The sequence below is a fragment of the Ammodytes marinus genome (genome assembly GCF_949987685.1).
Source record: "Ammodytes marinus genome assembly, chromosome: 5".
NCBI lineage: Eukaryota > Metazoa > Chordata > Actinopteri > Uranoscopiformes > Ammodytidae > Ammodytes > Ammodytes marinus.
The window spans coordinates 8,889,621-8,916,707 of record NC_137234.1 but is presented as its reverse complement, the minus strand read 5'-3'; the positions used below and the strand labels follow the sequence as shown (position 1 = coordinate 8,916,707).

The 27,087-nt window shown below is 42.7% G+C and overlaps 1 protein-coding gene across 1 annotated transcript; it reads right to left on the bottom strand.

The window, feature by feature from the left end:
- On the bottom strand, positions 1-27,087 carry peak1 (pseudopodium-enriched atypical kinase 1; the record flags this gene model as incomplete). The annotated part of the gene is made up of 4 exons (XM_080027169.1): positions 1-4,319; positions 10,428-11,227; positions 15,846-16,084; positions 23,675-27,087. The coding sequence occupies 4 exons, from the start codon at positions 27,085-27,087 to the stop codon at positions 2,937-2,939; spliced, it is 5,835 nt and encodes a 1,944-aa protein (XP_079883295.1). The 3' UTR covers positions 1-2,936.

Sequence of the window (27,087 nt, the reverse complement as noted above, 5' to 3'; positions counted from 1 at the left end):
TGTTGGTTAACTTGATCAACAATAAACGGCGGCAGGCCAGGAGACAAACTGTACACATATTAATAGAAAGCCTACAGAGAGCTTCTGTTTTTTTCTGTTCAGTGGCAATACACAATGCAAAGAGAAAAACCAGAACAAGGAGAGATAGATAGAGCAAAATGAAACAATATTCGCTGCAGGCCGCATGGTTGATTGACATTGGCTTTTAATGGTGTGTTCAAAAGTCATCCTTCAGCCTCCTTTCAAAGTGGTTCATCTCCTTAACAGATCACTTTACAACAAGGGGTAAAAATACTGTACATTGCTCTTAGCAGGTGGCTTGAAGAATAAGATATTTCTCATTTATCCTAAGTGTATAGGACAGTGATGACTATTCACCTTTTACCTCACCCCAAAAAAACAAAAAAATAAGCGAAATTGATAAAAAGGTTTTTAAAAATGAATAATAACTGACATTTTGAATCTCTACAGACAGAAATAGAGGTGCTCCGTACGCGACAAAATAGTGTGGATTAAAATAGATAGAGGTTATATATATTTATACTATATATACTATATAAAGGCTTGAATTTCTAGACACAAGGACAGCCACCAGTGCTGTCCACACACACATTCCTTTAGCACGCAAAACCCCCTTTTTTTTTCAACGCAGCATCAAACTCACACCTGCTTTGTCTCATTTGAGCTCAAGTCACTGTACATCCGCATTTAAAAGCAACACAGGATCCTGATCCCGAAAAAAAGTACATTTCCCCCTCAGTGACAAACTGAACTGCTGCATCTTCCCGGATATGAAAAAGACAAAAAAAAAAATAAGGTAAACTTTTTGATGCAAAGCCTTTTTTGCAGCGTCTGAAAACAATGTCGACTCGGATGCATGTCAAAGGATACATTCTGCACAAGAGCATACAGAGTGTTGTATTGTTAACGGTGATTTTCAGGTTGTCTGATCATCATAACAATGAAAGAATCCATGTGCATAAAACTCTAAATACTGACAGTTTCTTATCGTTTTAATGGGGACGCTGAGGCCTGTGTAAATGTATTACAGGCTGGCAGGATCGATAACACAGAGCTCATTTAATTGAAGCTGAATAAATCCGTTGAGTGACAGGCAGTGAGCATGGACGCAGGATCTGCCGTCCTATTGGCCGGATGACAGCGAAGAGGACGGACCAATGAGGGCAGGAGGAATGGAAGCAAGTCTCAGTGGTTGAGAAGTTGAGTTTTGTCTTTGAGGCTGTGGTCGATTATGACACACAGAAAAAGAAAAAGTGGTTCGGTTGGAAAGATGAACAGGTTTTTTTTTAATGAAAGAGGATGAGTCCGGGTTCCAACATGTCTGTTTCAGTCCAGTTCAGGTAAACTTTTACATTCCACACACTGCAAAACAAATCCAAGTTCCTCAAAATTCACAGGAACTTTTCTTTCTCAAGTCTCTCACATCACGGGTCATTCCCAGTCTCCATCGAGGAGCGCCAACGTTTAGACAGAATGTGCAAAAAATGTCCGTAACGCAGAAACCTTTCAAAAAAACAACTTGACAAAACACAATAGACAAAGGAGAACTTTTTTTCTTGCAGTCCCTGAACACATCCCCATCGTCTCCCATCCACTGTGAGATCGTTCTCTACACTGGAATTTCACTCGGTTTTTTCTTAAATTGTACTGAATCAGTTTATGTGCCACACAACTAACGGAGGGGATGTTTAATTAAAGACTGCATATCGTCCATGATTTGTTACCTCCAAAAGGAAATAACAGACAAAAGATATGAATTGCACATAATCCAACAAGAAACCAAACTAACAAGCCAGGGCATCTGGGTCAAATCAGAGTCTCAAATCACCTGTTCCATGGCCGACCTCGTTCAAAGTGTAAAGTGTGGTAAGAAAACATAATCAAAGGGTGTAACTTTTGTTGAATACCACTCCAAACTGGCTTTTTGAAGAGTTCAGATTTGAACTGAAAAAAGTTGCAGCTGTGCAAACTGTTGAAACTACCAATGATAAATCTTGGTTGCTGTAATCTTGTCTGACGGCAATTTGTAATAAACTTATCTAGTAAAAACTTTTAAAAGTATCTTTAAACGTTATTTATCTGTGGCATATCTTTGGCTTCAGCGGTGAAACATATTTTACTTTTATATCAGTCTAGATATAAAAACAAACTAAAATCTCTCACCCCGATTACATTTGAGGACGGATCCTTTAACGGTTAGGAAGTTAATTATCCTCCATTTTTCTTTTGAATAATGACTTGTTTAAAATGCGTCATTATAATAGTGAGTTAAAGAAATACGAGTATAATCTCCATTTCTGAAGCTTTCTCAACTTTTCCCTTTAGAACTCGTTCAGGGAATCTAGCTGTGCTCTATCTTTAGATGTGTGATGAAACCTTTTCTATAGAATATTAATGTATTACTTCAGAATAATCTGAAATGTATTCTGTTTGATAAATCCTGGAAGACAGCTGTCTCGCAAACTCCTTCTACTTTATAGCTATCCCAACCTCAGCACAACTTAAAAAAAAAATTAAAATAAAAAAAATCTAAAATTCCCCCGAACACATTGCAGTTTTATCCCTTCAATGTGGAACTTGTGGAGTGTTATGACACGTGTGAGATGCGAGCAGATTTAGTTCAGTGTCATGAAGCCAGGCCTGTTTGATGAGAACACAGCCTCTCACTCTATGGATAGGTTCGCCCATGAATAACACACAGACATTGCCCAAACAGCTGTTTAGTTTTCGCTGAGCACTTTAGCTGGCTGTAACAACAAAAGCTGACCATTAGCTTACGTTACACATTAGCGTCAGCAGAGGGACCACCACACACACAGGGGGGGGGGGGGGGTTTGAAAGTTGGATCTGTTGCCATAGTAACAGCTGATCATCAGTAGGAACTTCAGAGTGTGACAGGACACAAAGAGTGGAGGCTATGAGCTGCATGTGTGTGTGTGTGTTTGGTTGTTGTGGTGGTTCTGGGCCTGGGGATGGTGCTGCTGCTGTTGAGGCTGCTGCAGGATGTGCACCACGCGGCTCAGAGAGTCTGTGGTCGCAAACGCCAAATACTGACAACACAGCCAGTCCTCCAGGCTCACCGCGCAGCCCGTGTCCAACGAGCGCTCTGCAAACTTGATCATCATCAGCGTCCGCTTCAGGTCCAGCCAGTTCTGGAGGGTCGCCTCTCGCTGGCTGGCTGTAGCCCCAGACATAGGCCCCGTGTTGCCGCAGCCCAACGCCTGGAACAAGTCCTCCCGAGGGCCCCAGAGTAGGCACTGCAGGCAGGCCCGCGCTTCAGACATACGGATCCTTTCGGAGGGGTTGACGGTGAGCAGTAGCCTGGCCAGCTGCTGGAGGCCCTGGGAGTAAAGGGATTTGACAGGTAGCGGAGGCAGGTCAGCCCATGTGTACTCCCTCTCTTTGAGCTCAGGGGTTTCCTCGAAGGGGTTGGGCCGGTGCAGCATCTCGTAGATGAGAATGCCAGTCTGGAACTCGTCACACTTGCGGTACTGGGTCGCCGTGACGATCTCGGGCGCCAGACGTGATTGGTCGCGCAGTGTGCCGGGGTCTGCGGTCATCAGAGCGCTCTTCTGTTTGGCCTGGGAGAAGTTACTGATGATGAGGCGGGCGGGGCAGGTGGCGTTGGCCGCAGCAGCAGCAGCACTGGTAGAAGACGCACCAGAGCTGTTGCTGCTGCTAGTGTTGCCTCCGCTGCTGTTGCTGTTGTTGTTGGGCTCATGAACGTCCACGTTCCAGGGGTTGCCAGGTTGGCAGTGGACCAGCAGAAGGTTTTCCAGTCGCAGGTCACAGTGGGTGACGTGGTAGGGTTTCATGTGTTCCAGACCGGAGCACAGCTGTAGAAGCAGGAGACAGACCTGGCGCTCGTAAAGCTCCGGGTTGTGGGTGTGTCGGGCCACGCCTTCTCGCATGAAGTCGGCCACCGTCTGGAAGGGCACCTCGCGCGTGATCACCACCACTCTGCTCTTCAGACGGCCCGCTGTGTTCATGTGAGCGGAGGTCGGGGTTTCTTCTAGTTTACCATTGGGCGCTTTGGGGTCCGGCGTCTTGGTTTCAGTCTTTAACTCTTTGTTATTCTCCTTCTGTGCGTTTACATCTTTCTCCTCATTCTCGTCTTCCTCCTCCTCATCATCCTCATCTACTTCCTCTTCCTCCTCCCAGGGCAGCAGGCGAGACGGCACGTCGGCCAGGAAGTGTCCACAGTCCTGCTGGATGTTGAAGTTGAGGGCCAGGCTCTGCCTCACCGCCAGGCTGTGGAAGAACTGCTGCTGGGTCTCCTTCACTTTGCTCCGACAGATCTGGAGACAAAGTAGAGACGAGAGATAGAGAGAGAGTTAACATCCATGTAAGGTTCGATTTTGACCTGTCAAAAACTATTTGCAACGTTGTTTTATAGGATAAATATGATGATATTCTCTATTTTTTCTTATTGTCAACAAAATTGCATGAAAAGACAATGACAAAGGTAAGAAAAAAACATATATTTCAGACCCGTTTTAAATATTTACATTGTATAGGGATGAAAGGGGTTGAGGAGCTTTAGGGGCACTTTACACTGTGAAAACGTGACAGTTTTCCAGTTTTTGGTTTAAAAAAAAACCCCCGTTCAGACACAATTTATCTGACATCTTCACCCGTACACAAGTTTTCAGAGGAAACGGGCCGAAATCGCTGTAGCAGCAGTGCCAAGCCAATAGTCAGCGGTGACACAGCCTAGTAGATAGCTCTTCCGGTACAATTTGATGCATAAAACCTTACTGTAACCGAAAATGAATGCCACTAACGTTCATAAAGCGGTTGGTGTAAGCTTGGGGTTACAAATATTGTAAAAGACAAGCTTTCTGTCCTCTTATTTCACCGCATTGAACTCGTAAAAACAGAAGACTTGCTGATAGTGAAGGGGCTTCGTGAGCGGATACTTTCCTGTTAGGCGTACTTCAAAATAAAAGTCAACTCACGTGTGTCCAGTGAAATGCTATTAATGTTTAGCCAGTGAAATGCTTTTACTTTGAAGCCGTAGCCTTAATGCTCCTTTTGTTGAACAGTAGCCGCTAGCTTAACCGCTGCACGCTGATAGTGTTTTTAATGTAGAGAGAGAGCCTTTGACTTGACATTTTCTGCTACCCGTCAGATTTTGCTCCCTAGTGGTTCTGCGCATGCGCATTCCGAAAATAACAATCCTGCGTGAGCAGCCGTCAGATTCTGCTACCTTTTTTTGCTACCGAGTATTTTCTTCAAAACATGTTTTTAACTGCGTAATTATGCTACACATATGTTTAAATTGTGCCTTTTGACCTGTGAGCATGTAGACACTGGCTTTGCTGCTGAATATAGAAATAAAATGATAGGCTTTTCTATGTGTTAACTTTACCAGACTCGGAGTGGAGAAAGTTTTCGCCGGTGGTGGTGGTGGGAGGGGGGTGTACATAGGTAGTGGTGTAAAATAACGTGATTCTGTAGCGGGAGCATTATTTGATAGAGACAATTGATCTCACATTATACCCTACTAAATCTATAATAACGTTATAAAGTACCATAAAAATATACAGCTTTCAGTGTAGGCTACATGGGGTGAGTAGTGGTGTTGTAAGTAACGTGATTCTGTAGTGGGAGCATTATTTGATAGTTAATGGGTCTACAGATCAAATACGCTACCAATTACGTGAGGTAGCATTTTCTGATAGGGTAGCATAATTTGATATAGGCTATTAAACACTAACAGCATCAAAATATGCTCCCCATATTCCTACAGTGTAGGCTACACTGTGTGTAGGCCTACATAGGGTGAGTAGTGGTGTAAAATAACGTGATTCTGTAGTGGATGCATCGTTTGATGAGGTAATTGTCTATACGCTACCATGACGTAGGGTAGCATTTTCTGATAGGTAGCAAAATCTGACGAGGGAGCAGAAAATGTCAGAACACCGTGTCCCTGGCATATAGAAGTGACACATGTTTATTTAGCTAGAAAAACAGGCAGAGCACAAATCTTTCCCCAGCCAAAGTGGCGGGTGGTCTCAATAACTTACTGCGGTAATCGCTTGGACTAAATTGGCGAGTGTTAGCCTATATTTTAGCGCTGCACGACACTCTCCGCTGATCACAGTGATGGTGCCGTGGAGACACCGTTCATGTTGTCTTCTAACTTTATAACTCGCTTGTGGGTATTTTGACAGCAAATGTTATAGACTACGCATGTGTGAGGGTGGAGCCGTGACGTCAGCGTTATCAGGGGAAATGTTTTCGGTGTTTACAGGAAACCAAAACCGTTAAGTTTTCCAAAAAATCCTCCCTGGGAGGTGATCTCAAAAACCTGCGGTTTCATGCCTGCGTTTGCTGTTTTCCTGTAAATGATATAGTGCAACCGCGGGAATTTTTCCGCGTTTGCACTGTTTCGTGTTGTCGTGTAAAGTGCCCCTAAGTCGGAGAGAATCGAAGGACAGCCTAAGGACTGAGGGGCACTTTACACGGCCACGCAAAACGGTGCATACGCAGAAAAATTTCTGCGGTTGCACTATATCATTTACAGGAAAACAGCAAACGCAAACGCAAACGCAGGCATGAACCGCAGATTTTTGAGATCACCTCCGAGGGAGGATTTTTTGGAAAACTTAACGGTTTTGGTTTCCTGTGAACACCGAAACCATTTCCCCTGATAACGCTGACGTCACGGCTCCACCCTCACACATGCGCATTGCGTTTGGATATAAATAGGCATGCGCCGTCTTTGTAGGTACATGTGCGCCAGTTGGAAAACAACAACAACAATGGCGGATCACCGAGCTGTATTCATTGTGCTCATGGACGTTGTGCTGTTGCTGATGAATTTGTTATCGTGCCACCAATCGCTCCTACAAGCAAATAGGGAAAGAGTTGTGCTCTGCCTGTTTTTCTAGCTAAATAAACGTGTCACTTCTATATGCCAGGGACACGGCTCTCTCTACATTAAAAAAACACTATCAGCGTGCAGCGGTTAAGTTAGGCTACTGTTCAACAAAAGGAGCATTAAGGCTTCACAGTAAAAGCATTTCACTGGCTAAACATTCATAGCATTTCGCTGGACACACGTGAGTTGACTTTTATTCTGAAGTACGCCTAACAGGAAGGTATCCGCCCACGAAGCCCCTTCACTATCAGCAAGTCTGCTGTTTTTCCGAGTTCAATGCGGTGAAATAAGCTTGTCTTTTACAATATTTGTAACCCCAAGCTTACACCAACCGCTTTATGAACGTTAGTGGCATTAATTTTCGGTTACAGTAAGGTTTTATGCATCAAATTGTACCGGAAGAGCTATCTACTAGGCTGTGTCACCGCTGATTATTGGCTTGGCATGGCTGCTACTTCAGCGATTTCGGCCCGTTTCCTCTGAAAACTTTGTGTACGGGTGAAGATGTCAGATAAATTGTGTCTGAACGGGTTTTTTTTTTTAAAACCAAAAACGGGAAAACTCACGTTTTCACCGTGTAAAGTGCCCCTGGGACACATACATTTTTCAAACAGTCTTTCCTAGAAGACAATCATAGTCATCATCCGTTAAGAATTTTCTCTGCCAAGCACTTTCCATTGTTTGATATTAAGAGGGAACTATTAATAAAAAATAAAATAATTGAACCAGCAACAGAAATGGCCTCTTTCCTGCCATGAGACGTGTTTAAACTTTAAATATAAACAGCAACCTTCTGCAACATCAGGAACAAAATACACCATTTTAGCAGAGAATGCACAGGAGAATCCTAAGATCAAAGATCTTTTCTGCTTCACAACACTGTGTCCCACTCTGTTTGTCTACACACCATGTCATTAATGATGTATAGAGCGCAGAGGAGCAGAGTGCAAGACTCCAGGCGGTCACACACAGCAGTGAGAACGTGTCTCTGTCTATTAAACAACAATGGCAGACTGTAGTGCTCTTTCTTTCTCTACTTTAATCACAGCACAGGCAAGAATAGGAGCGGTCTCTGAGTGCAGACGTCACAAAACCCACTTAAATATCAACAAAGAACATCTCAACGTGTTTGTGTGATAGTTTGGGTTGAATGACGGTTTCCATTGTAATGGTGTGAGTTCATTAGCATTTACAAAGACTGGTGGATTGAACTTTTAGGTTTAAATAATTCATCTCTGAGCTAGAGAGGTTCCAGTTCCAGCCAATATGATGATATGTTAAGGATGCAGCAGATGGAAATTGGCTAAAAGCTAAACATAGCAGTAAACACTCTATTCTCATTGTTTGGGAGTTAAGAAAAATTGACACACATTGAGTAACATGAAAAAGTCTACAATAAAACTATGTGTATACTCTTTTATTAAAAATCATTTAACTTAATTACTTCTATCAAGAGAGACTTCAACTTTGGTGGTATTTTGCATAATTTATGTACAGTCTATTAAATTGTGATGTTAGATAAAGAACTGTGCAAGAAGTGCATTCCATTCTGATACACGGTGTAGCTATTGAGGAATGTTTAGTTTGTTTAGACATGTTGGCCTTTTCATTACAGCTGTTTTCTATCCGTCTTAGAGGACATACTTGTGAAGCGTGTTCACTGTTTGGAAGCAATATTCCGTAAGCAGTATTGTTGATGTCACACAAAGCTCCAGCTTAACAGGAAGTCAATTGCTTTAACCATTCCCTCTTGCCTCCTTAATTGTGACATTTCTGAGAGACTTTGAAGTACACAGACTCCTTCAGCAAATTCCTCTGAGGGTAACAGACATGCTAAAGGTGGATTATGAATAATTATCACTGTATTAAAAATATCACGGCATTCAAAATCTCATTTGGAGGAGGACCAACTACACTTGCAGGAGTTCAGAAATGCTCAAGCACAAGTGGGCCACATTAAAATGGAGGGTTATGCAAAGTTTAATTGCGAAGCTGGGGCCTGATTGTGTTCTGCTACTCCTGGTTGCCTTATTTATGGAAGAAGATCATTCAAAAACAAGACTTTCTCTTGAGCCTGCTGCTAATATAAAGGCAAAGCTTTGAAGTGCTGTGGAGCGCAGAGACTTTCATATCCTGTGAATAATGCAACCTTCATCCATATCTTCTTTGTATTTAACGTCAGAAGACTTCCGGCAAGCTATGGCCCCGACTCCCACCTCTCTCGCTCTCACACACACCTACACACTCTGTACCACAGGCACATGTAACTGCTACCCTCACACAGTTATGAATGAAAAAAAAAAATGAAAAAAATGCATGCACATACAGGTTTTATTGCACATGGTCGTGCCCCAAAGGCTCAAAGTTTAAGTGACTACGTTTCCACACAAACACCTTCCTTCACCTCGGCTAAGGCAGTGGGAGGGGTATTCTAAACAAAAACAATATAACCGGAATTGACAACATTTTGTTCAAGGACAGCAACCACTAGACTACAAAATGTATAAAGCATCTCTATGCAGGGAGAATCCAAAGCAAGAACTCAAAGAAACTAACACAGCACTGATTAATTCAAACTAATAAGATGCTGAGAATAAACAGAATCTTAAAGCATACAGTATAAACTGCACCCACATACAGAATGCTGTACGTGGGTAAAATCTCTAAATACTTTGCGCAGAAAATTAGGACAAACTAGGTGCTGAAGTTAGTGTATGTTTCGCAAAATACTCTGAAACATATGCAAAGGATCGGATGTACAAAAAGGATTTATAATATTACATGTAATTAAATACAATGTATGGCGTATATTATAGATCCACATTAACTGAGAGATTAATAGTACTGAATTCTGGCAGTCAGTACAAATTTAAGGAATCAAATTATACAACAGTTTGTGACTTTTCATATCTGGTGGCTTCACATGGAATGAGCAGACTACGGCTGCAACTAAATATAACTGTTATTAACTTGTATGTTCATGTAACTGTTATTGTTTAATACACACATTATTTTCTTGATTAATTGTTGGTAGGTATTAGTAACATTATAAAAATTCAAAGAGCCGGAGGGGATATCTATAAATGTCTTTAACCAACCCCAACGATGTTCAGTTTACATTGTTAGTAAATATTGGTGGGAGAACGTGACATTTCTTCTTGAAAAAACTATTAATCAATCTTAAAAATAGTTATTTAATCACATTTTCTGCTGATCGACAGATTATTCGATTTCAGCTATACACAACTACCCTAATTGTACTGCACCTGAATTAAAAATGTTGCCTTACTAGATTAGTGAACTTGGCAGGCGAACTAAGCATGAGACTGAACAACGTTTGAGTTTGCAAATTTCACTGACATTTATGGGCTCTAATTACATCTCCCATGAGCCCGAGACTAGAGGTAGCATGTTCAAAGCTTAATATTTTGCTTCTGGCCCTGTTGGCAAACAGTGTTATACTGTGCATACAAATGGAAGCAGTTCATCTGAATGTTGTCATTTGGCAGAAACATCTCACCTTGATGGCGTAGTTGACCAGTGGGTCCTTGGCGTAGGAGGCCATGTAGTAAACAGCGTCGCCTGCCTCGCAGCATGGTTTCCCAGTGGTCAGCCTGAAGTGGGACCAGCTGTCAGTGCCAAATCTCAAGTGATCCTTCTGACCAGCCATGAAACGGTCCTCACACTTTGTAGCCAGCTTCCTTAGCGTGTCCGTGTGGAGCCCGCGGATCTTTCCCACCACCTCATCCCAGCTGTCCAAGCCCCTGTATAGAGCAGGTCTATGCGGTTTGGAGCCTCCAGCAGCAGCAGCACCTCGACCCGTCGCCCGGCCCCTTCCAGCTAAAGACTCTGTACTCGGGTAGGCCCTCCTCTCTCTGGCGATGGGTGCAGTAGATCCAGGTTGTGCAGCCAGAGATGACACACTGTTGGTTGGGCGGGCCTTATTGGTAATTGAAGGCCTCTCCAGAGAGTCACCGCTCTCGTGATCATGCCGATGAGGCTCCGAGCTGAGAGACGAGCTCTGGCTGGCCGTCTCCCAGGTAGAGTCCAGGTCGTACAGAGGGTTGGCCACGCTGAGGTTGGTGCCCCCGGGTTTAGCTTCAGCCCGGGGTCTCAGGGGCGGTCCCTGGACTGGCTCTTTGCCCGCCAGGCTGGGTTCAGTACTAGAGCGAGGTACGGACTTCTTAGGTAGAGGTGGTGGGGTGGCCTTAGGGACCGGCTGGTCAGCAAAGCCGTCCAGGTCGATGGAAGCCAAGGTGTCGTTGGATGATTTGATGTTGCGCGGCTGTTTCAGTGGGATCATGTTGGCTCTGGATTGACCTGGACGAAAAGGAAGACATGTGTATAGCATGAATAAGAATCCATGTAATTAACAGTGACTGCTTTTTTTAAGAGCGATAACAATTTTACTTAAATACCCAAAAAAGTAAAATCACATGATAATGTAACCTGATTCGATTTCTTCAGCATAGCACAATCTAAATTGTTGGCCAAAATGCAATATTCCCAAACTGAAAAGGTTCATATTGTGGTTTTCTCTATTAAACGGGTTGGTAATGCACCCTCCCTTTGTACTCCTTCAGAGGCTCCGTCCCCAGACATGACTTGACTTAGCAACAACAGTTGTTACTAACTACCTGTCCAAAAGCATTGTTGTCTCTAACATCAAAAACGCTGCCTGTAGCTGAGTGGTTAGAGCTGACTGGCTCGGTCTGACACTGTATACGATATACATGACCGTTTACAGAGTCTGGGCTGGGCACACACACCTACTTTTTTTCCATGGTGCACATGAATGTTAATAAACTGTTTTTGACAAAAAGGGTTTTGGCTTTAAGACAGGTTTGGATAAAAGCGACCTGTAATAGATAGAATAGTAACAAAACAGGCATCAAATGAATTTGATTTTCACAAAAGTCGAATCAGAATTCCGATCAGATCGAAGGGATAACAATGATACCTGAAACACACAGTCCACACTCTTTAACCAACACCTTCCCTACAGCCTATCGTTTCTGACACGTGGCAATTGAAGAGGAGAAGCTGACAGGTTGTGTGCTACGACACGTGAGGGAACCAGTGGCCCTGAGGAGAATATCCAAGCCAGAGAGCAGGACAGCTGGGCACACGTTGTCCCTCCAACCATCACAGCTGCCCAACTCAATCTGCAGTTCTGTTCTGCAGTGAGGCTTAAAGTGGCAGCGTGGAGAGAGCACAGTTATCAGTGGCTTGAAGTGACCTTATTTCTCTGGGATGGTGCTGGGAGGGAATTGGGATGGTTGAGGGGTTGATTGGACTCTCTCAATGTTCTCTGGAGATGCGGACCACAGAGGCAGACAGGTCAGAGACACGTGTCCGATAAGATGCGAGGAACCAAGCAGTCGTGCCGTTTCCATGATGGGAATTGAAAGAGCCTGGTAGATTTAACTGAGCGGGTGTACAAGGTCACAGACAACCCCACTGCGTGGCTTTAACTCACCAGGGAACACCCCAATGTCCTTGAAGATCACGATGAGGGACTGCTGAGTATTATAAGATGATGTCTTTCAAAGTCACACATTTTACCAAAGGACTTTCCCCATCCCTGCGGTAATAAAATCTGTTTGAACGAACCGATTCTCTTTGCACTGCATGAATGCTAAACACTACACATTTTTGGTTAAAGGCTATATGAGTAACTCCTCACGTGTGTGTCGCGCTGCCATCATCTTAAGAAAGCATAAGAGGCCTTAAGAACTAGCAGTCAGGATAAAGTAAATGAGTCTTAGTAATCCTCCCTGGAACGGGTCTACTTAATGTGTTCCGCCACCAATCTGCATTAATCCATCCAAGAAAACAACTGTCTGGTCCAGTCGTAGGGATCTTCTATTGCAGCAATGTGGCAGTGACTTGACTGCATTGCATAAGACTAACTTTGTGATTGTCCTTTCAAAATCAAGTATATATAAAAAAATATATATCATAGACAGACATATAATTGGTGAAAAAACAGCACAGAGGGATTAATAAACCCTGTTATGGCGTATATGAACACATCACCTTAAAACAATACATTGTGGTTAGTGCTGGAACTAATTATCATTTACAATATTATTGACCATAACATCAGAACCTTAACTGATGTTTCACATCAATTACTGTGTTGGATAGAAAGAGATTTAACATCTTTTGACCTGGGTCCATCTCCAGGGTAAAACGAAGGTGGCGAGTCCCAAACCCTCAAATATCTGTACACTGTTAAAGAGACCTGTAATATCCAGCATTTGTTTGTCAGAAGATAAGGTAACTTGTTGCGGTAGCAGAGCGATTACTGTTCAGCCATCGTTAATGTTTTTAAAACTAACTGTTACAAGGGGAGGCGATGGAATAGGTGGGCAGGATACAGAACATATGAAGTGGGTCGGTAGAGGTGGTAAAAGAGAGGGTCATGTCAAAAAAGGAGAATTACAAAGAGGTGAGGGGTTTAGCAGGATAATGGTCAGATAAACAAGTGATGGGTGACGACAAATACTGAGAGGTGAGGAAGAAAAATAAGGAAAAACAAGCCTACCTTAATTCCACTAATGCCTTTAAAGTTTTTTTTACGTAGACGCAGTAAAATGTTTTTCTATGCTTCCATCCCTGAGAGTCTGTGCAGCGCCACTGGTGCCAACAGGCAGGCTCAACGCTCCCACCAATACTGGAGCGAGAGAGCGAGTGCTCTGCCTCCTACAGCCTAATGCTCTGATTAAAACTAAAAGTGTGTGTATACTGTATTTATAGCCAGTGAGAGAGAGACACTTATGCTTGCGAAATGATCATGACTATCTTCTAAAATGTGTGAACAGGGAGTGTTACTGCAGTTGAAATTGGATGCTAAAGAGAGAGGTAAATCATTTCTATTTGTTAAATTCTGACAGATGAAATAGACAAGGTAGAAGTGAAAATCTCGAATAGACAACACACTCAGTTGTTGTGGTATTAATTTGGCGGCCACAAACCCTCCCAAACGAAAAGGACATACTGTACGGTACAATGTTTGACAGCAGAAAAATACACACACATTCAAGCCTTGTTTCTCATTAGCAGAGCGCAGAAGAGTTCATTTAGGCTGCTCTAACCCAGCTCATCCCGTGACATCCAGGCAGCTTTTAACACATTCACAATATGTCCATCCGTAGAGATGGTGTGCACACTGCACTTCAGATACACAAACACACAAAAGTAATAACCACTCACCTTTTAAACCTCACACCGTACAAGTAAATGTGTAAACACACAGTGAAGCACCTCAGTAGTACATCTGCTCTGCAAACCCACAATGTGTATAATACCAATTTGTGTTTCTATCCATTTGTCTCTCATGCACCATCTGATCACAGCGAGGTCCTTGCCCACACACAGAGAGCTTCATGTATTAAGTACCTAGCTATATGTTTGACAGGTGTGCCTACCTCTCTATTCCTCCTCACTTTGCTGCAAGAGTCTGCTCCTGTAATACTGAGCTGATGACAATGTCTAATGGTAAAATGTCCACTCTCGTCTAGACACAAAATAAGTAACTTCGTCATCATTGTATTAGAGGAATGTGAACTAGAGAAAGGATATTTTAGCCTATCGTTGTTTTACCACTAAAAAGGCAACCTTAATGCAACCACACATTTATTCTTACTTACTGGTTATTTCTACACCATTATTTAGCTTCAAACGATCTCTCAGACAAAAACAAGTTCTATCTTTCGATTTCCTGAATTGGCTTTCCTGAGTCCATTTACATTGCAAAGCTCTGGTTACACAGCTCGTCTTTTTATTCAACTGGAAGCGTTTTTATTGGTATTTGCTAGAAAGGATAAGATTTGTGTACTGAAAGCAGAGGCCCCCTAGGAAACTAAGCCACAAGTCTGCAAGTGAATAATTCAGGCAGTGGAGATGCCAAAGACTTTCATGTCCTTTTCAAACTGGACCTGAACATTGCAGTGTCAGACCAGATAAGTAGGAAGCATGAGAGAACAAAGACAGTATTTTAATTAGTCTCAGAGAAACTATGAGGATGAAAGCTTTTATGACATAAATAGAAGTACTGCAGCGATTTTAGCAGTACTGTGTGTGTTCTTGTTATGTGGTTAATAGTGTAGCCCTACTCTTACTCCTAATAATCAATCATATCAAATATGGTCTTCAGAAACAAAACAAAAGAAAGCAACAAAGGCAACGCGACAGAGAAGAATACAATAAAAGGATTTAGATGAAAAACTGGAGGGTGATCTTATGATTATGTGCGTGAGTGATCCACACTCTGTACATTTCGGCATGTCTAATAAATGTCTTAGAAATGGAGAAATATGTCACATCCTTGCATCTTCAAACAAATGGGAACTCATTTCAGGGCAAAGATTTCCAACTCTAGCTGAATTGACAGGTTTTTAAGTTATTCTAGACAGGATGTGTCGACATTTTGAGATCCAGTGGTTTTTGCGGGGAATAATTTATGACTTGTCACATGTGGAGGTGTGCTGATGCCGACGAAAAGTAAAATCAGCCATTTAGGAGCGAAGTGATCCCGTAGACGGAGAGGCAATATTTAGAAATGCAATGCTTTCTTTGTCCCACATTTCATCTTTATAAAACCAGGAGCGTATTTATTATTTACTGTAAATCAATGTAGCTGCTGCCTGTTTACAGAACAACACAAACTCATTAAAATCTAGGTTGAAATCTGGTCAAATATAAAGTAGTGACAGTTAGTGTACTGTCATTAGCAGAAAATCAGTCCCACATAAAAGGAACAGGTTCATTTCGACAATATCTCTAACAGACCTTGTGGTACTGCCACTTACGTACAGTAAGTAGCACTGCTTTTATATACATGTTCTAAGCTTTACTAAGTCAGCACAGAATATACATATATCTACAAGTTTAAGAAAATCAACAAATCGTTTTTATTATTTCTGGTACTTACCCAGGTTGCTGTAGGTGGCACTGCATTGGCTGGAGGCGGTAGAGTGGGAGTGATGGGAGTGATTGCCGTCATCCTCTGGTTCTCCAATACTGCCCTCGCTGGCTGTAGTAACATGGCTGCTATGGCCCTCCTCTCCTTCACCAAACACCAGACCCAGATTCACTCTGGCAGGCAATGAGGCTACAGCACTGGGCAGCAGCTCCTTATCCCTGGCATTGTTGGCACCGACTGGTACCTGGCTGCAGATGACAGAGAGAGCCATTGAACGTTTGGTCATGAAAATGCAGAACACTTTGTCCATTAACAGCATGATTAGATTCATTGTCTTTGATTTTTCTCTTTGTTTGAAATCCATGATAAAAAAAAGTCTTCCCACTACTTTTAAATGTTTTAACTTTTAATAAATACAGCATGTTGATAAAGAGTTTTTTTTTCAGCAATACATGAAAATATCATCAACACAAGTCAGTACACAGCAGTATTGACGAGATAGCAGTTTTTATGGATGATAAACGGGCTGCTGATAGCAAACTTTTCAATCTATCATTGTTCATTTGTTCTTTGACAGATAGCTCTATCGCACTTCACAGGTTATTAAGGAAACGCACACGACTATATTTTTAAACTTGTCATTTTCTACACCTCTAGTCACTCTCTACATTAGCACACTTCTCAGCAGGTGATGATTTGGAGCCAGTACAGCTGTGAGTGGGGGGCTTTTGAAGCTGGACGTGTTGCATATGCTAATAGACATACATGGCCTGAGTGAAGGTGGAAAAAGGCAACGCAAGCCACAAACGGTGTGTATGATAATATTTTTCAAAGATCTTTGTGTCACAGTGAGTGGCTATGATTTGAGGTGTTGAAAGAGGTGAAATGAGTTTCATCTAAATCTGACACAGCCGATGGTTCAAAAGGTGTGACGATAAGGTGAAAGACATGAATGTTTAGCGGTATTATTCTCGCTTAGGGTGCGAGAGGTCCCAGGTTCAAATCCTGGACGAGCCCCCAATTATGTTATGTCGCCAAAATGGGCTAGGGGTAAGGAGAGAAATTGAGTACCAAAACAAAAACAGTAGGAGTCATCTTTGGTTGTGTGTATTTGCCAGTTTAAGGTGCAGTTTAATCAGTGAATATCTCCTCAAGATACCTTAACTGTACGATTTGTGTGCTCTGAAAAAAAGTGCATTGTTAATACACAACCTAGTAAACGGGTATGTTGCTACCTACGATGGGCCCCCTTTGTTTACATACACGTTTACAGAGTCTATGCGGTGTATCTTCAGTGCACACACATGGACAGGTAAGCGGATTGTGAGGTAATATTCACTGATTTTGACAAAATATATTTTCAATTCAAGCGGTTGGGGTTAGGGCTCTCAGCGTTCTCCTGAGTTGCTTATCAACTTTTAAAGCTGTATGAGTGTATCGAGGCATTCTGGTTGTCCTAAGGTTAAGCTATTATTATTAAGCTAATACACCATGAATCTTCACAAGATGGACTAAATAAATGTGTTATGGTGTGCAGCATTATGCACCACGATGCCTACCCTCTGTATGATTTGTTGTGTTTAGTGTCTGTGTTGCGATGCTGCTCTCTAGATTGATTACAGCAATTAAATGAATGACGTCCCCTATTACAACAGATTGCCACACACTTTATAATAATGGACTGACAGTGGCACAAGTGAGCTGTGGTGGCAGAAATCCGGGTCACATCTAACAGTTACTCAGGGTGTCTCATCAGGGAATTGAGATTGCACAGAGAATCAAATCACAGTGTGAAAGCCCCGGGGATGCGACCAAGACACTTGTCAAATATTGTAGGTTGTCTCTGCCACAGATGCAAGTTGTACAGGCAATCTGCCACGAATGTGTTTAAACATGGATAGTATTTGAAAAATGACTTCAGATCATTTGAACAGATTTCAAGTGGATGCAAGTATGATAATTGCTCTTAAATCAGATTATGTGTGATTATTAAGGAAGTCCTTCATGTCTTATATTTACAACTAACTGATATACTGCTTTCCCATAAATGACTTCATTGCATAAACACATTCAAACACTGGTTCTCTAAGAGCTGCTAAGTAACCAACGGCACTAGAGTAAAATATTTATACAACACTTCATCTTAAAACTATTTATATTAGTAGAATAAGCCCATCCAGACCTAAAATGTATAAGTAAAATGATGCAATAAATGCAATTTAATAGCACAATGAAAACAATTTACATAATATCATTGACAATTTGCAATGTATACTAAACAATGACTGCAGTTTCACCAGAACACTAAAAAGGCACATTTTGTTTCCTTTTAACTAAAGTTAACAAGTAACAACCAGATTTATTTTCACAGTCACCTGGGGAATGGTAAGCCGGTGTTTCATTGCGAGTCATCAGAGATCAGTGTGCCCCACTGATCACAGTTAATTAAGAAACTCAAAGTGAGCTGTTTACTGCCCTCTGATAACAATACAGCTGTGGTCTTTCAATGTGACCTGTGTGAGACATTATAGCCCCAGGCCATCTGGGTTGTGACCAAACGGGTTGGAGGACATTCTAAACCACTGTAGATTTGAACCCCCATTGTAATACACACCATATCTGCAACTATAGCTCTGAAGGAAGTGATTGGCCCTGCCATCTGTTCTATTTTGGTATGGTGGCATACAGCTAAATATTCTGGCACTACAATTTTACATTTTAATCTTAATTTATTTATTTTTTCTGTTCATCTGCCAGACAGATTAATAGCCCAAAGTAAAACAAAAAAGGCAAATTATTACAAAAAGTTGAGCTAGTGTCATAGCCACGTGTTGTAATAGGTGGGTGAGGTTGGTAGTAATGTTTGTATTGTCCTGATTCCCAAATTGGATGCATCATCTCCCTTGACTGTCATTGTAACTACACACGTTGACTCATCATTTATATGATAACTGGCACATGTCCCAGTCAAGACAAAGTGCAGCCTTACAGATGAATAAACTCATAAAGGGATTTGACTGTGGAAGACTCTTTATTACTTTTTTTTCCAGCAGCAAATGCACTGGTGAGATGAGGTGAAAATCTATCTCTAACAATATGTCCCGTTATTTTCAGCTAATTATGAATAATAGAATTTATGGATTTTCTTCAGTTTTTAACTTGAGAGGGTTAGTATAATTTTTCCATGTTTAAAACCAAAACACACAAACATAATATTTAGTAATGTAGATGTTTGGGTTTTCCAGTGGGTTTTAAGACCCATGCTTCAAACAATATCTGATAATATCATTTTATAGCCCTCCAAAAACAACGGAAGCTAATCTGGAAAAAAGTAATTTTGTGCAATTGCCATCACACTCCGAGATTTCATGTTAAAGGCACTACGAGTAAGATGGCACGTTGGCGTCCCCTTTGGACAAAAGCGGTAGTATTTTTACGACGCCCGCTGTCGCAAATGCTCGTGCCAGGCGCGTGAGCGTGGACTGAGAAGGGCGCAATATAGTGCATGTTCGTGTGTTGAAAGTGTGAGGACTCTTTTCGGCTCCGTGAGAGTGGTTTTGACACTGCATCAACTAATGCCAGTCAGTACACACACCTGCTTGCAATGAGTTGATTCAGCAGCGTCACCTAACTACTCTCTCTCTCACGGAGCTGTGTCCTCACAGAAAGCGAATGAATGAGAGACGGCAGTTAGTAGACTATGGATCACGATGAGGTAGCCTAATGTGTTTGTGTTGTTGATGTAAATAATGACTATTTCAGATAATGGTTATCTGATGATGGTGAAGCAAAGCAAACTTAGTGTTAGTACCAACCGCTCATTCATTTAGCAGTCTAGTTTCGCTCTCGTGAAATTGTATACACGTTGCTTGGCAACGTCCTCCCGCCCGCCTATCACTCACTCTCCCTTTTCGCTTTTCTTCATTGCATTCTCTTTTTTTTCTTTGATGGTTCAGCCCCGTTATCAGTCATTTATGACGACAAATAACTGTCTCAAACAAGGCTCCCGCTCCCCTTCCCTCACCTGGAGGGATAGGCTTCTCAAATCGCGTTGCAGCGCCACACTGAAATCTGCAACCAATACGGATATGTGACCATAGAGCCTGCACGAGCGAACCGAAAATCGGACTGGGTGTGCGACCAGACCAAAAGCAGTAATAAAAACTATATAAAAACGTCTTTCTTTGCACTGATGGTCTCGTTTGCTGTTAAAGGTAATTTATGATTATCAGAGGAAACATGAGGTTGTTTAAAAGATATTTAAATGTTACTCGTATCCGCTTTAAAGCGGATATGTTTTTGTTGAAGTAACCCAAGCATTGTAATATTATGACTTTGACTAGATACATTGAGCACTTAAAAGTAAACACCCAGAGGCTCATGTGTCTGTCTCTGCCCTGGGGTGCTGTGTCTGAGGAAAGCATCAGATGTGACATGTTTACGATCCGTCTGTGTAGACCAAAAGTCCTCTGTGTATTTTTAAAAGAGTTGATCAATGGTCTCGGAGCTGCCACAGTGCATTACTTCAGCACGGCCTGCTTTAGAAAGTTGATATAAAAAAGAGGCCCATCGCAGAGAAGTGAGCCAACTAGAGAACAAATAATGCATACAATGTGAAAAATGGAATACAGAGAGTTCAGCTGAAGATTAGGTTGGCAACACTGGCACATATTAACTCAGTTTCCTCTTTAAATCTTCCCTGTTCCTTTGTTCACATGAGTAGATGTCATAATATGGTTCTTGTTCAAACTTACAGGACAAACTGTACTAAATCTAACAAGGGAAAAACTACTATTGAGCCAGCTGAAAACATAACTATTAATAGGTTACAGTCAGCTACAAAACTACCCAAAATAGCACCAAATCACCATGGAAATAATCTTCAGAACATAATCCTGTATGAGCAAAACATACACACCACTAGAGGCCCTTGACACAATAAATACCTTTCTGGCACCTGACTTGTTCAGACAACATGGAGCTGCCCCAGTCCATTTCACTGTTTCTCCTCTTATACTACTACTACTACGGCAAAAAAAGATCCAAAACAACAAATCAAACAACATCAAAAACATATCCTTCCTACTCCCCCTGGATGGTCTCAAGAATTACCAAAAAAGAATACAAGAAAAAAGTGTCGCAGTTCTTACCCACTGTACTGGCTCACACAGCTCCCCATCTGGAGACTTTGAAAACGAGGCAAAGTCGACTTCACATTCTAGGTAGATCAGTAATTACAGGCAGGCCATTTTAGAAAGAATCAAAAAGTATTTTCCTACATATGTTCTTTCCTGGTCTTGCTCTGCTTCTCCCTCTTCTAATGTTCTTACCTGTCTAAGGTAATGTGTGTTTTCCAGCACTGAAGACCACGCCCACGGCTAGCCAATAAAACTGCTTCCAGTCGAGAGAAAAAAGAAGCCCTGCAGGGTTAACCCCTCATCTGCCAATCGAGAGAAAATATCTGTAGAATAACCTGTGAGATCAGTTCATAACATTAAATGACTGATCACCTATCTATGGGCAGTTTGGGTTTTTAGGAAGCATATGTAACATCATGTGAAGACTTATGCTATTACAATGGAGACAACTTTTATGAAGCAAGGATTTGTTGAATTATAAATCGCAAATTTGAAAAACTGCTCTGGTTGCACAGGATCTACATTTTCAGAAAAACAATCAGACTAGCCATTTACAGTAAGCTTCTTATCTGTTTGACAAGTCATCTATTGACATTCCACAAGCATTATTATTTGGCAGTCTTTGATTTGGTCACATCTTCTTCCAGACCTCCTAAATCAAGCTTAGGCACCAAGGTTTCACTATTAACTTGTTTTTGGGTGAACGCCAAAGCATGAGATAAATATCAAACAGACAGCGAAGTATGACTGTTACCTGATGCCAATGCAGTGAGTGAATAAGTTAGTTACTGATTGACTACTCCGCCGTGAATGCTGTACATATAAGGTCACAACAGAATGTTTGTAAGAGGCATGTGTAAAGACACCAGGCAGACTAGACCAAAGGTGAAATGCTTGAAAGTGTCAAATGTGAAGTATTAAATATGGTCCGCCTTATATGATTCAACATGGCTTATATGTTTGTGAAGTGAATATGTGAATGGGTCTGTACAATAGTGGTTGGCGTTAACAAATTAATATTTTCACTGCCAACAGCTGTTCAGTATTTTCAAGTGTAGACAGATGTTCCCTCGTATTCATTGCTCAACTTAAAGAGGGGGAATACTGCATCACTGTAAGGGTAAGATATACTCTTCAAAACATACAGTACACCATTATGCACCACACTTATATCAGGCCTGACACATACTTGATTCTTGTAGCACTTTCTATGAAGTCAAAGAGAGGGACAGGAACAGGACGAAAGAAAAGATGACTAGAGCTGTAGCTTGAGTAGGAGAGAAAAATACGAGAAGCTAGAAATGAGACAGAATGGGGCCATGTTCTTGACAGGATGGAGCACAGAAATATTCAAGCAATCACAGAACTTTGGGGCTCAAAGGAGAAACATGTGGGAGGAAGGCATGGGAGAGGAGCGACCCAGAAGATATGGATAATATGAGGGCGGGTGTGCGTCAAAATGTGAGGGATCAGGTGAGAGGAGAAACATGAACATCTGAATACATTGTGCAAACAATCTAAACTGTGTGTGAACAGTATGTCTTGAATTTGCTGAGCAAACAATCCAAAGTTGGGGTTCAGCTCATTGCCTGTGCTTGATTACATCTACAATCATACAAATCAAATTAGATGTGCCTTTTTCCCCTCAGAAAATAAGGAAGGTGTGGAAATACTGTCGAGACTACTCAGCACAAACAAGCTTATGAATTTAGAACAGAATATAATATATATGTCCGACAGGAAATAAAACAGAAAGGGCAATAGCAGGTCAAAGAAAAATAATGAACTAATTATGCAAGAATACCCCAACTGTATTTCCAAGTACACTGAATACTGTGAGTGTGTGTACAATATGTGTGTGACAGTGAGGCTTTTACAATAAAGGGAATATGCCTTCTGAACTAATGATCAATAAAGTAAAGGTTGAACCGACTGCTGTTGGACAACTTGTAACACACTAGGGTTGCCTCCTGATGAGAGAAGCACTGAGCACAGAGCACGCTGTTCAGGTAATAGATTACAATAGGCAAGAGACCACACATAGGCTGTACAGCCCACGCAGGAAGGAGCAGCTGGCAAAAGGTTGAGCCTCTTAATTTTAATCTGGGTCCCATGAACGTTCATGTGGGTAATTGTAATACTGGCACTGCATGCAAAGTAATCCATTAGATGAGCAAGAGGTGATGTGGGAAGAACACAAGGGAACTTTGATAGATTATTAAGAATTCCACCACAGGCCTTAAAGACTAAGGCCTACTAAAAATGATTTGTGTAAAAGCAATATTCACCTCACAGCAGCTCAGAGTATCATTAACCTCTTCCAAATACTTCCCTAAATCCTAAATAGTTTTCTCTTGGAACAACATCTCATCTAAGGTTAATCTTTCTACAGGATCTAAATAGCAGCAAAACTACCTCAATCATACATGTAATATTACTTCTCCAGTACATATGCATAACTAGCAAATTATTATGAATAATGTGTATAACACTTATAAACTACACAAAGACATAGTTTCCATAACCATGTCAAATATTGGTTTGAGAACATCTATGAGACTTCTTCAATTTGTGTTTTAATGTAGCAGCTCTGTTTTTTCTACTTTTGTGACATATACACCCCAGTATTGTGATTATAATCTTAGTCTGATCATGGGGGCATCTTTTACTTTATTGTATTAGAAAACATTGAACAAATACCTGAGATCCTTGCTGATGAGATCACCTCCAGCGGTGTGTGAAGGTGGTGTTTGCCCTGGGCTCAAAGGTCTGGATGCCTTGCTTTCATCAGGTGTCGATATTGCATCTTCACCGCACTCCTCTACTCTTAGTTCTCCTTCGCCGTCACCAGGGGTGCTGCCACTTTCTGGTTTGTAGGTGAAGATGATGGTTGGTTTCTGGTTGGGATCCTCTGGTTTGGCCTCAGCGAACCAGTGCTGATGTTGGACTGGTGGTGGTGGAAGCATGTGAATGACTGTTCCATCAAGCCCAACCAGTTTGCCTTTCTCCTTCTCTCTTTCCAACCTCTCTCTCTGCTCATCCTCATCTTTCCGCCGACGAAAAAAGCTCTTAAAGGAGATCCAGCGTTTGGGTTTGGCGCTATCTGCTGAAATACGTCTCCCCTCTCCACCTGGACTTGCTTCACCTTCAGCAGGTCGTACAGGAGAATTGGAGGCAGAACTCTTTGCCCAGTTGCCAAAATGCCTTTGGAGGATGTTAGAGGCGTGATAAGGGGAAGATGTAGATCTAGGAGGGGGAAAGGGGGCATTGGGCTCTGAACGGGGACTGGAGAGTGGGACAGCAGCAGAGGCACTCTGGGATTTAGACAGAACTTTTGAGGGAGTGTCCTTCTTGGACTTGGTGAGACAGCCATCAGTTGTGGAGAAGAGAGACTTGGGTCGGGTGAGTGTCTCCTTCATGGCATCAGGTGGGAGGGCATACAGGTCCTCAGAACTGAGAGTTTTGGCTTGTGCTGAAGGCGATTCTGGAGGAGATTGAGGAGGCTGGATGGAGGCCACAATCTGTAAAAGCACAGCACTGGCTTCCTCCCTATGGCTTACCACTGTCCTAGAAGACAAAGCTACGTCTGTATTATCATCTTTACTGCAAGTACTATCTCCAGTTGTCTTGCAAGTGCGTGTAACAGCATTGGCAGTGGGGCTGGTTTTAGGTAGGTTTGCAGTAATGGCAATAATTGCAGGGGCATTTGTTGAAGTAGTGGGAGAGAGGGCCCCAACTGTGGAGCTCATCACAGTGCTTGTCACAGTGTTAGAGTCTGAAGTGGTTCTAGGTTGTAAATTTGGTGCTTTTGAGAATTTTTCTGGTGGAGCGTTTGCCTCTTCAAAGGAGGCTCTCTCTGATGTGCCTCTAGCAGAGTTAGTTTTTTCTGTTGTGGAGGACTGGACACTCTCAGAGGATCCAATCTCTTCATAAGTATGACTGCCTACCCTTTCACCTACCCCTTTTGGCTGGGGCAGTTCCCCGCTGAGTCCCAAGAAGCTCTTGTACACCGCTAGGTTGTCATAAGCACTTGGATTGATAACAATAGGGACCTTAACAGCATTCTTGGAGCTGCGCCTATAGGCTGGCTCATCTCGAATAATAATGGGAAACGGAGGCATGCCTGCATTATTGAAACTGTTAAACTTGATCTCTGATAAGTTCGGGGATTTCACAGGTACAGTTCTGGAGGAAGACAGTCCTGCAATGGGAGACGTGGGAGCTGACTTGTGGCTGAAGTGCTGAATAGGGATGGAAGGGCCAGCATTATTCCCAACCCCTAGATCCACTCTAGGTATCTTTTGGCGCGGACTTGTGCTTGATGTCCACACTTCTTGGTAGCGGATGTTACCTGTTTTCTTTCGAGGCGTACCTGACATAGCTACAGATGTGGGCGATGTTGGCATCGCAGGAGAAGATGGAGAAACGGGGGAGGTTGGAGACAGGGTGCGACCTAACGGAGTGCTACAGAACGATGGAGGGCTGGAAGGCATTGACAGGTTTTTGGGTTTTGGAGTAAAGTCTGGGATTTTTTCGTCTTTGTTGGCCATGGATGCAGACACGTCAACTACAGTGTAAGGTTTACAGATTAGAGATTTTTCCAAATTCACCACACGGTATGGTTTAGCTTGCTCCTCTGTGGGACTAAAACTGATGGTGACTGGTTGACCTGGAAGGGCCTGGGGCATTGGTGTGCCTTCTTTGCCATCCTGATCTTCTAATCTTATGGCCAGTACAGCCTTGTGTGTTTCAGTTACCCTGAGTGGACTATGTTGTGCTCTGTGGATGGGCTCTTTTTCTGGAGGCGAAGTGCAAGCAACAGGTGCCTTAGGAAAAGCTTGAGAATTCAAACCATTTCGAAGAGGACATGGGGCACTGCTGCCACTGCTGGATATGGTTTGAGAATCTTCTGGTAGCGAAGACGATGATTCTGGAGAAGTGGTAGACTCTGAATTTGATAAGAAACCACTGCCTTGCATGTCATGGTGCCCATAGGGAAGAAGAGCTCCATTTGAGTCCATTGAGGGGTATCCATTTAAAATCTCATCATAGCTATCGTCGTAGTCCACCGCACATATCCGCTGTAGTGATCGGTTTCGAAGCGGCACAGTATTCCATTTTTTGCCCGCAGCAAAGCGAACCGGGGATAATGTAGCAGCACGGAAAATTGAGAATCGTGGTTGGCCTCGCATACGTATTTCCATGGCTAGTAACTCTTCATCACTTTCCTCCCAGCTCTCGGGTTCATCATCATCATCCCTTTCACTTTCTTCTTCCTCCTCCTCATCATCCTCTTCATCATCATCCTCACCTTCACTGGAAAACTCTGGGTAGCAAAAGCGACCGCCCTCTGTGCTGATGATATCGGTGATATCACTAAGGGACACTCGTTTTTGAGCAGTTCCACCACCACCATCACCACCACCACTCATGCTGCTCCCCATTGCCAGACAGCTTGAGGCTGGGAGGCCTCTTTCCAAGGACCGCTGGTATGAACTACTGATTCTTCCCCAAAATAAATCCTTGGAACCGGAAAATGTGGGGCTAAGGCCAGGGCCTAACCCAGCAATCTCCTTTAGGATATCTGTCAGTCCACTGTTGTTGTTATTTCCACTTGGGGTCACTGGGCTACGTAACCCATAACCCTCAATCTCCACAATACCATCTTCTCCTTCATTGTTATTGCTGGGCCCACCAGGCCTCTTACGGTTCAGTCCATTGCGATTCCACACTGTGAAGGCGGACGGTTTGCCCTGTTCTATAACATTTGGTGGTCGTTGGAGGTTGCCATCGGAGTCTAGTCCTGCAGAGGAGCAGGGCAGCATCATAGTGGGCTTCACTGCTATGGTTGGCTTCTTAGCCACCGGTGGACGGAAGTGTCCTGAGCGAGCAGTCCCACTGGCCGCCCTCTGGGAGTTGTTGGTAATATTAGGATTGGCTCTGGCCCCAACAGGAGGTGGGTTATGTTGCTGAGTTGTTGAAGGCCTTAACTCAGAAGGACCTGGCCTCCTTCCAGCACTCTGAGACAGACAGTGCAGACTCTTAGGTTTAAAGCAGTTCTTGCACTCGCCTGGTTTCCACACGTGCTCTGTGAAGGTGCTGCAAGCGGACAT